At 31.4% G+C, this 11648-nt stretch overlaps 2 protein-coding genes across 4 annotated transcripts in view; one reads left to right on the top strand and one right to left on the bottom strand.

The window, feature by feature from the left end:
* The window catches only part of Actn (alpha actinin), a 36125-nt gene extending 32870 nt beyond the window's left edge, over nt 1-3255 (top strand). For all 3 annotated transcript variants that reach the window (XM_011506672.1, XM_011506671.1, XM_011506670.1), the window contains exons 7-13: nt 171-342; nt 690-926; nt 1133-1217; nt 1450-1553; nt 1787-2026; nt 2412-2708; nt 3065-3255. In XM_011506672.1, coding sequence (XP_011504974.1) covers nt 171-342; nt 690-926; nt 1133-1217; nt 1450-1553; nt 1787-2026; nt 2412-2708; nt 3065-3223 — 1294 coding nt within the window. In that variant the 3' untranslated portion in view covers nt 3224-3255. The remainder of the gene's footprint in view (nt 1-170; nt 343-689; nt 927-1132; nt 1218-1449; nt 1554-1786; nt 2027-2411; nt 2709-3064) is intronic.
* Nucleotides 3256-11017: 7762 nt separating this feature from the next.
* LOC105367847 (zinc finger FYVE domain-containing protein 1) overlaps nt 11018-11648 on the bottom strand; it is a 6062-nt gene continuing 5431 nt past the window's right edge. Inside the window, exon 7 of the mRNA XM_011506668.1 lies at nt 11018-11299. Coding sequence (XP_011504970.1) covers nt 11076-11299 — 224 coding nt within the window. The 3' untranslated portion in view covers nt 11018-11075. The remainder of the gene's footprint in view (nt 11300-11648) is intronic.

Below are 11648 nucleotides of genomic sequence, written 5' to 3'. Positions count from 1 at the left end.
GATAAAATCATTTTGAAATCTACAAGTTACGGATATTCTATTATACAAATATTTTATTTATATTTTAACTAAGTGTGCTCGTAGTTTATGGACTTTATTGCTTTGATAACGATTGTTTTTGCGTTTCTTTAAATTTTTCCATGCTCATTAAATCTTATGCTTACTTACAGTACGCTGGAGTACCACGACAGTGCTTCCGTTAATGCAAGATGCCAGAGAATTTGCGACCAGTGGGATCGTCTCGGTACTCTAACTCAGCGTAGACGTCAAGCTTTGGATCAGGCCGAGCGCATTTTAGAAAAAATTGATATTCTGCACTTGGAGTTTGCCAAGCGTGCCGCGGTAAGTCACACATGCATATTATTTTCAAAGCAAAAAACTTATTTGATTTTGCAATATTAATTATTAACGGTTCGCTTTACGGGTTCGCTGTACGGGTACTGTTAACCGGAAATCGTTGCGCACATAGATCCAAAGATTTTTTTGTGCTAAATCTTGGGATTTAAATTTATAAATTGAATTATCCGATTCATTGAGCATTAAATTACCAATGTTCAATTCCCATTCAACGTATAACGCAATACTCCGAGTAAGCACGACGAGATTCCGTTTACGTATATGTACGATTGCATACGAGATATATATGCGGATATTGTTATATGCGGTGGTTAACGAAATTTGATCATTAGCCCTTCAACAATTGGCTGGACGGTACGCGGGAGGATCTAGTGGATATGTTTATTGTGCATACGATGGAAGAGATCCAGGGTCTGATGGACGCTCACGCGGCCTTCAAGGCAACTCTAAGCGAGGCCGACAAGGAGTATGTTTCCATCGTTGGTTTGGTCCGCGAGGTCGAGTCTATTGTCAGCCATAATCAAATTCCTGGAGGACTCGAGAACCCCTACACTACGCTTACCGCTTCGGTAAGTACGATTACAAAAGAAAACGATTACGAAAAAAAAAAAAAAAAAAAGAAAAGAAAAAAGAAGCATTTTACGTTATAATAAATGTTATTTAAATAATGATATAAATTCCCCTCAAGTTTAAAAATGTTATCTTTTCGGTTAATACTTTCTTACTTAACCGTCATTTTGGATATTTTACTTATTTGGTTTCTTGTGTGTTCCAGAACCTTACCAACAAATGGAACAACGTTAAACAATTGGTACCACAGCGTGATGGCACTTTGGCCGCTGAATTACGCAAGCAGCAAAGTATCCTTTATTTTTTAAAATGAATAAATATATATATATATATATATATATATATATATATATATTATTTCACATTATATGATTTAAAACAGAATTCGTAATAAATTTTATTTGTGTGTGTGTGTGTGTGTGTGTGTGTGTGTGTGTGTGTGTGCGTGTGTACCTAAAAACAGAGAAAAAATACATTAATTACGTGTTCGATGCTACATTTTATCCTTAACTCGTACAATAGATAATGAGCTACTTCGTAGACAATTTGCTGAGAAAGCAAATGCCGTTGGACCGTGGATTGAACGGCAATTGGACGCTGTTACAGCTATTGGTCTTGGACTACAGGTGATTATTTTGTACGATGAATAATGTGCTTTATATTTCCCAATAAATCGTGGTATAATATGAAATTTAATCAACCCCTTGTCGTCGAACATTAGTTCGAATGATTTTAATGAATTTACCGATTAATTCAAAGATAATACATAGGAAGTGTGATTTTGGTGCGAGGAACGTCGCTATGTAACGTAGCGTTATTCATCTTGGGCCAAATCTTAAAAATACTTGAATTTTTACAGGGTACATTAGAGGATCAACTCCATCGACTAAAGGAATACGAGCAAGCGGTGTATGCCTACAAAGCTCATCTCGAGGAGCTCGAGAAGATTCACCAGGCTGTGCAGGAGGGCATGATATTCGAGAATCGTTACACGCAATACACTATGGAGACGTTACGCGTTGGATGGGAGCAGCTGCTCACCTCCATCAATCGTAACATTAACGAGGTCGAAAACCAGATCCTCACGCGTGATTCCAAGGTAACGAGACGTACAATTATAAACTTTAGAATTGACGCTCGTGTTTACACAGGTGGGCAGATATATTTGTCGCAAGCTGCCTCTCTTGATTTATCCGTGAATCTAAAAAGTTTCAAGTTGATGTTATTTATAACGACTTGGCGATACTTCGAAATATCATTTTGACGCGTTATTGCAACTTACGGGGCAATGGAATTCAGAATGATTAACACATTTGACTTTTTAACACCTTGTTTCATTGCCAAGCGATGAAGAGGGAATTATTAAACAATTATTATATTTTCAAGTTTAGTTTCCAAGTAGTTCAAGAGAATTAATGGAGAACACTTTCAAGCAGTTGTCTTACAGTTGATTTATAAATTGAAAAAAAAAAATTCATCCTCAGGGAATAACGCAGGAGCAGCTAAGCGAATTCCGCAGTAGTTTCAACCACTTCGACAAGAACCGAACGGGCAGGCTCTCACCGGAGGAATTCAAGTCCTGTCTCGTGTCGCTCGGCTACTCGATCGGTAAAGACAGACAGGGCGACATTGACTTCCAGCGTATACTCGCTATTGTCGATCCCAACAATTCCGGCTACGTGCAATTTGACGCCTTCCTCGACTTTATGACCCGCGAATCAACGGATACCGACACCGCCGAGCAGGTCATCGACAGTTTCCGCATTCTGGCTGGTGACAAGGTACGTTTGCACGCGACTCACCTCCCGATCAAGTATCGTTACCATTTCCTTGCGCCACGTATTGGAAAGAACTTTAGTAAATTATTTATGCCTTTCATTAGTTAAATCTTGATAGCCATTTGGAAAGTGAGATGACTAGTCACTTCAATTTCACACGTCCATGACTAATTGATATCAAATATCGAACATTCCAAAGTGATTATAATTTATTGCTAATGAATGATTGTTTAATTGATAAGTTACTTCAATACAAAATTCACTACGATCAATCAAAATAATTCCAAATATCCCGTACAAGGCACTATCTTTTCCCTTCCGTTTTTTCTTTTATAAAAATTTCATTTTCTTGCCTGCAGCCTTACATACTAGCCGATGAGTTGAGGAGGGAATTACCGCCAGATCAAGCCGAATATTGCATTCTGCGAATGCCACCCTACAAAGGACCGAACGCCGCTCCAGGAGCCTTGGATTACCGCTCGTTCTCCACCGCCTTATATGGCGAGTCGGATTTATAAAGTCAAGCGATATAAACACGCAAACACGGACACGCGCGCGCGCGCGCGCACGCACGCACGCACACGGACACACGGACACACACGCACACACATATATATATATATACATATACGCTCGCTCATTCGCTCAGTTACTCACACTCACTCACTCACTCGTTCACTTACTCGCTCACTCACTCACTTACCCACTCACTCACTCACTCGCTCGCTTAAAGGAAAGCAAGAAATATATGTATACATATTAGGATCTCTCGGGAGCGATTCGTCCACGCTTTTCTCTGCTTGCCAAACAGACAATTACGCCTCGAGATACAAACGGAAGCGAATGCGAACAGAATTCTTGATGTAAAAGACAAAAAAGAAGAAAAAAAAAATGGAAAACGAATGAAATTATTCGGAAATGAAACATAAAGGATGTCTAGCTTAATTAGTGCACAAATGACAGTACAATTATAAGAAAACGAATCGATCGGGGATTTTTTTTATATGAATATACAAACGGAATTTTTAATGAAAACATTCATATGATAAAAAAAAAAATATATATATATATATATATATATATACAGACAGCTAGATAGATAGATACTTTTTCGATCATTTAGGCATATACGAATATTATATACATTTATATATCCTCTATACATATAAACGATATTTTCAAAAATAGAAAGCTAGCCATTTATTTTACTTGTCGATGAAAAGACTTGACAATCTATAAATCATTCATTTGAAAACAAATTTAATTTACATGAATTTAACGTCCTTATATTATCAACTAGAATTTAATGAGCTTTTTTGAAGAATCGCTTAAATAGATTTTACACGATAAAGTGATTCGTAAGCCACAAATACAGAGTATTTTGCCATATCCTACGTCGACGATCATGATTATAATATAATATTATATAATAATTTTTCTAAATCGTCATAATATATATTAAGAAAAATGTCGTCGCTAAAACATCGATTTTATAAAACTTGCGCAAGCCTTTAAATACTTTGCGATACTCGTGTTCGCATGTAACGTCTTAAAATAATCAATTTTATAAAGGATAATATATGGCAAGTCCTCGTCTCGAAATTGCATGTTTCATGCCTATTTTTTTATAAAAAGATAATTGATAAGCGACTAAATAAAATAGAAGGGGAGAGAGACAAAGAGAGAGAGAGAGAGAGAGAGAGAGAGGAGAGAGGGAGGGAGATAGTTAGACGGGTAGGGGAGCAAGGGAAATACGGCGAAATAAACTCGCGATGCTAAAAAGTGGCCGTATTTAACCTAAATCCTACTATACTAATAAATGATTAAATGCGAAACTATAAAATAATGAAGATACAAATTATTTATTTATTTGATTTATTACTTATTTATTATGAATATTATATATATATTATATATATCAATATATACTGTAGTAAAATGCAATGAACATTCAAAGTATTTATTTTTATAAATATTTTTTGATGCCACGAGAGATCTTAAAACATAATCATGAAAGAAACGAAGAATATCGTTTACGAAATCAGATGTCACGTAACCATTATTAATGAAATCATGTCTTCGATTAGTTTATACAAAACGTTCAATCAAATAATATTTTTGAAGAGTATTAATGTGTGTAAAGACAGGCGTAAATAACAGGCATCGAATGAGATTTTTCTTTGGGCTTTGACGTTCACATACTTATGTACTGATAATAGTTATTGATTTATTTACGTCATTAGAATTTGTCGCTAACGTCTCTATTGACACATATCGAATTGATCTTTATATTTTTAAAAGAAATATCTTTTCTCTCCACGAAACGATGAAAAACGATTGTCTAAAGACAAATGATGAACCATCGATCGAGCCCAGATTTATTTAGAGCTCACCATCTCAGAACAATGTATTCGCACTTTATAATATCTGTACATAAAATATATAATTTAACAGTACATTTTTTAAGACGGTTTAGTTATCGAATAGAAGAACATTGACTGTCATTGCGTCACAGGTCGTCATAATATTATGTAATGAAGAAATGCATCTTGGTGATTGTCGCATCGCATCGCACTTCACACTCTTACTCGACTGTACTGTGTATTTTTCTCTTTCTTTTTTGCCTACTTCATTTTTTCCTCTACTAGTTTAATAACAAATATAAGATTGTAAAATGAGAAGAAAAATACGTGAAAAAATAAATTTGAAAAATTCTTAAACTGCTTTTTTATTTTCATGCTTCTATGTATTCTTCAATGTATTCTCATATAATTGGTATACGATGTAATAAAATATAATACAATGGTGCAATTTTACCTTATCGAGTCACTCACAAGATAATCACTGTATCCTAGATACAATGCCTATTTAATATTGTCGAGATTATATTGTATGTGGGATGAGTTGTACAGAGAGACAACAATATGATCAGAGAAATACGATAGGACTTTCAGTCATACATAGTTTGAAGAAAAACAAAATTTCTTCATGAAAAATTAACATTACGTATATTAGAATAAATCAAATTTAAAAAGCCAAAGTACATATTTCGATTAGCACAGAATAAAATTCATGCCCTATAGATGGAAAAATATATCTCCCATTTAACGCACGATTAAATAATGAAATTGACAGGTACAAGTAATGTTGTTTGACATTAAATTTTCTTAAACAAAGTATTCGATACTTAATTAATTCAATAACAAAAATCTAATCATCGTTATAACGCGAAGAATAAACAAATAAGCTCGAAATTGTTCGATAATCTTTACGATGCTCGTAAATAATTTTTTATAGATTTTTCGGTATATCTACAACACTTCATTGTCATTCTAGTGGTAATGCTAATTACTTCATATTTTATCAGTAAAATTTTAAAAGTGAGTGAAATATGTATATGCCGTTTATTAGGCTACATAATTGATAATATAAGCTCTCTATTGTTTTCCACTTTTTCCTTTCATATTTTTGAAATCCATATGATATATTATCGTTTCATAATAATGTTACTTTATTTATCTTCTTTCCCTTCGATATATCCTCATATTGTACAATACAGTCAATAATTTGTTTATTATTATAACGTTGTCTTAATAAATTGTATATTTCAATATTAACTATATTTTTAATTTCAATTATTAATTATGCTTTTAAGATCGAATATAAATAAGGATATTCTTTTTCTTCAGATTTTATAAAGCTAAAATAATAGAAATAAACTATTAGAAATTTTAAATTAAATATTATCTTAATGTAAACGTTAAACTACAATTTATACATATTACCGACGTCTGTCTGCTTATAGATAAATGATAATTTATAGGAAAAAGTGCTTAATTCGTTGTATGATTAACTAATATCGTTGCCGTGTCATTCTATTAAGGATAACAATACAATATTTAACGATTTGTGTATACATTTACATAATACATTGTATTATATGTATAAATGTATTCATGTTACGACTGAGTAAACTGTTTGGTAAGTAATAAAATTAATTTTATGGGCGGTTAATTATCTTCATTAACGCAACATTGAAGTTTGTAGAATAATGATCATCGCTTAACTTGTATACAATTGAAGTATACTAAACATTTATATTCCTATATATCTTATGGGTTATTATAAAAGTAGTTTAATAATCCTAATAAATTACTTAGAATATTATTCACAATTAATGGCTGTTGTTAGAAAATGTGCATGCATCATTATTTTGAAATTTTATAATTTTCACCTAATTACTATAATTTCTTTTATACTCTATTAAGTAATAAATTCGATCGCTTGAAATAATTTTACTTTTTTAAATATTGACATTTGTATACTGCATTTTTCTTCAATTGCTATTATTAGATGTATAATATAAATGATAATGTGTGATTAGTAATTATAAAATTTAGATGTTTAATTTCTCATTAAAGGGGAATGTACGAGGAGACAATGAATTAACACAGAAAAATTATTCTAATAATGTTATTATTATTATTATTATTATTATTATTTTTTGTTTTGTTTTTGTTTTTAATAAAAGAAAGACGGCTAGCTAATTTATAGAAGAAACAATTCTTTTTACAACTTCATAAATCACTTCTTACTGGATAAGCCAACTTTTATAAATAATTTTTATTGTTTTTGTAGCTTAATGTTGAAGATCTTGCACTCATTGAATTGTAGTTAGTGGTAATAACATTTGTTTTACAAGCACGAAAATATTGCCAACCATTATATTATAATCATTAATAAGAGGGATACCTGCAATCTAACTTCACTGTAAATAACTTCAAATGAGTTTAGATTTGTTTACAACTTAGTTTTCAATGGGCATTTGCACTTTTAAAAATTATTTCTGAATAAATATTATATAATAGATTTATTTCGTCTCTTAGTAAATATCTTTAGCGTAATTTATTTATCTTTTTATTTACAAAATAAAATATGCTGAACACCTTATTTTGCTTAAATGTACTTTACAATTGACTGCTTGCGAAGGAAATTTGAACTAAGTTAATAGTAAATTTGAAATGTTAAGACAGAACTTCCATTATGCATTGCTACTTTAAGATGAATAATGAACGCATAAAGTATACATACATGAATGAAACGAATTAACTTATTAATAAGCAAAAGAAACTTTGGTTTAAAATGAATAATTAAAAATCTGCTTGACTATTATAATATTTCTATGGCAATCTTTTTTGTACATAACATTTGAAATGATATTTTTTTTTTATCTTACAATACTTTTTCTCAACTGTTTGTAAAGTTTTCCCTAATTCTATTTCAAATCTGAAACGTACATAAAAAATATAATACAAAATAGACTTTGAGTAAAAAAATATTTAAGTTTTCTCTTTTAGCCCATATTTAATCAATTTAATTTCAGAATATCTTTTAGCTTAAAAAAGTAATCGTTAAATATTTTCGAAATCCTGAAATTGAAGGAAGTACCAATACTGGTTTATTAATTTTTTTTTTTTCTATGAATGCTTCCTGCTTTGTTGTCCTAGACTCTCGCTAAAACTATTTACAATATGTACTTTTTGTAGATTCTCACTCTTTTGTTTATTTTTTACCAATCGCGAGTAATAATAAAATTACAGAAAATAAACGTAGTCTTTTACTTTTATAAATACAAAGTTCTTAAATATAAACGTAAAACACCTTTATAGATCACGTACGCACAATTCATAAATGCAAATAATTATGTATTTGTTTATGAGATTTATGGGACATTAAAATTAAATTATATTGTATCTAGTTACTGACAATCCTTATTTAAGAAAAATTATCCACATGGAAAAAGAAACAACCTTATCGAAAATCAAAACTTTGTATCTACTCTACGCCGCCTGTGCATATATCTCTTTCTATTTCTTTGTATAAATTTCATGGTGCTAAAAACAAAAAAAAAAACAGTATAATAAACCATTTTAAATTGATAATATACTATAAAACTAGTGAAGGTAATATATAATAATATATCATAATATATCATAATATATCATTATACATTATCTTATTGAGTAAAAATTCTTTTCTATGAACATCATAAATGAATGAAAGTTTTGGATTTTAACATTAAAACTTCAACCTTTCAAAACTAGGTATTATTAGTTATCGTATTGTGTTTAATTGTAACAAAAATTAAGATATTTTACTTTTATTTTTCGTTTAAAGCTTTAATTCAACATATTCATGTCAATAAATTCAACATTACTGAAATATTAGGAAATTTCAACACACACACACACACACACACACACACACACACACACACAGAGAGAGAGAGAGACAAATTTATCGGACACGTTTTCAGGTACATAATTACTTTTAACAATATCAAAAAATTTAATAAAATATAAGAATATTTTAATTGATACTAGACACTTTATAAAATTACAAAATTGAAGTTTTTTTATGAAATTTGTGAATCATTGTCATTATGCAAGTTCATGCCCTAGTGATGATAATCATGCAGTTCTAAATTTTCTCGTGCTCATCTCTTTGCCACTCATGGACTTTGATTATTTTCTTTTCCCATTTATATTGTTTAAATAAAAGGATGAGCACGCTCCACGCTAAAGTTCGATATTATAATTTTAATCATTACGTTATATTTATTTCTAGTATTAAGAAATTATTCATAGATATTATGTAAATTAATTATATACCTAAAAAGTGTCCCTGATAAATCATATGTGATAATGCGTAGGTTTAATTTCACATCTTCTAGTAATGCAATAACGACGAATTTAAAAAGAAAGTAATATCTAAAACAACCGATGTTAGTAAGTTAGCTTATTTAGCTTATAATAGACGGAACTCTGGACCACAGAAAAGGAGCGGTCACAACAACGAACACATGTATTCCTCAATTACATATCAATATGTAGATAACTCAACGATTAATTGCATTGAAATCGAAGGCTCTAAGAAAAATTATGATATATATTAAGGGCATAGTAAAGCATTTCATTTTGTAGCTATGATCAAGCACTTTGAAGATTAAATGTGTGTATTTGGGAAGTATTGCCTGATTGAATTGTAGTCGACAAAGGTTAGATAATTTTCATAACACTTATGTAGTTTCAAGAAAAGAACGTATCAAACATTTTGCTAAGCTATATATTAAATCGATGAGCAGTGTACTTTAGCTTGCTCATCTATTAAGACTTAATATTATTGTCCAGGCAAATAAACTCGTAACAAGTATCTACAAAGGCGATTTGTCATTGAAGTTTTTACAAAAGAAATATATTAACTTTTTACACACTTTGTACACCGCATTTTTGCATTCTGACAATTTGTTCATTTTACAAATTGGTAAAACGGCGATTGGGTGCGTTGATTTTTTCATATTTACATATCCTTAAAAGAAAATATTATACTTGTACGAATTCTAGCGGATAAAAGATCACCAAAAGAAGACTATGAATTTTACATTACATTGGTAAAATCATTTCACTTGACTTAATATATATTTTTGTAAGCTGTGAAATATTAAAATACTGCCTTTTCTATAATAAAATCTAAAATATTTACATCGTCAATTTCAACTCAGCTCCCCCAAGGGCATTAAAATTAATGAATCGTATAATATCGTATAATCGAGCTTGTCTATCAGAAAGTTACTATATAATGGGGAGGAAAAACAAAAAAAAACAAAAAAAAAATAATCGAAAATAAAACTATCGATATCTTCCCGACTTGCAATAACAATTAACATTAAAGTCGGTTTACAATCTTGCCAATAAAAATAGCACAATTTAAATTTAATGGAGAAATAATTGAAAAAAACAGACACGTCTCGTTGGAGTGTAGTTTCTCGCAATCCTTTAGGATGTTTTGTAACAAAAGATGCTATGATATCGATTAATATCTAATCAGAGATATCATACCATTTAATCATAAAAATTGCGAAAACGCGTCTACGAATGAAAAAATAGGATAAAAATATCACTCGGTGCTTATCGGATCAAAGTTTCGAACGCAATGGGAGTGAAAGAGCAAATAAATGGTTGGAAAACAAAAATTTGATTTTCTTACCATTTCCATACTTTAGACAGCTGTACAAGATAATAATTTACAATTATATACGCACTTTCGAGTTTTCAGGTTTTGAAGGTCACTATACCGCCCGTAGCGCATAGTTCCACCACCAAAAAAATCTAACTATTATGTAATGACACGTATATAAGCAAACATTTCGTTCGAATCTAACTAACTCTATCTTGTCCCTTCGAACAACGACACTCTAAGGCGGCTACGTAATAATTAGAATAAACATCGTACGACATGAAAAAATAATGGGCATCCAAAGCTGCTTCTGGGAAAAATAATTGAAATGCAAAACATGAAATGCGTTCTCGACTAGTCGATTTTCACGCAGGAGTTGCAGACCCGCACGGGGTTGTCCCAGCCACGGCGGGGCACCGGCTTACGATGTTGGGAGCACTCGTGGCATACACCTCGACCACAGTCCCTGCAGTGATGTAGCGTCAGGAAATCGTCGAACATCTCCTCGCACACGCAGCAACGCTTGACCTCCGAGTCAGGCACCCAATACGATGGTCTTGCCGTTTCCTTGATGATTGCTGCGAAAAGATTATTCGTTCAGTTGATAAAATTGCGATGAATAGTGTTAGTTTAGATAGATGTCGTCGATGATTTTATTAAATACGATAAGCAACTTGCAATTGTTCAAGTGCACTTCGCGTTTTACGACTGCGACGATGAAGATACGTTTATAGCGATAAACAATTTCCGCATAAACACGATCTATAATTGTATTTACCAGCATTTATTCTAACATGTTTTATATTTTTTGGATGAGCGAAAGATATCGGGTGGGCTAGGGTGATTTCCCATACCAACAAGTAGAAGATTATCATGCTCGAGATAAAAGTATTGCATTGCTATTGTAATAAAATGATAATGATCGGA

This window comes from Ceratosolen solmsi, unplaced genomic scaffold (assembly GCF_000503995.2).
Source record: "Ceratosolen solmsi marchali unplaced genomic scaffold, CerSol_1.0 scaffold6, whole genome shotgun sequence".
Taxonomy (NCBI): Eukaryota; Metazoa; Arthropoda; class Insecta; order Hymenoptera; family Agaonidae; genus Ceratosolen; species Ceratosolen solmsi.
The sequence above is the reverse complement of the archived record's forward strand: the minus strand, read 5'-3'. Positions and strand labels throughout refer to the sequence as shown.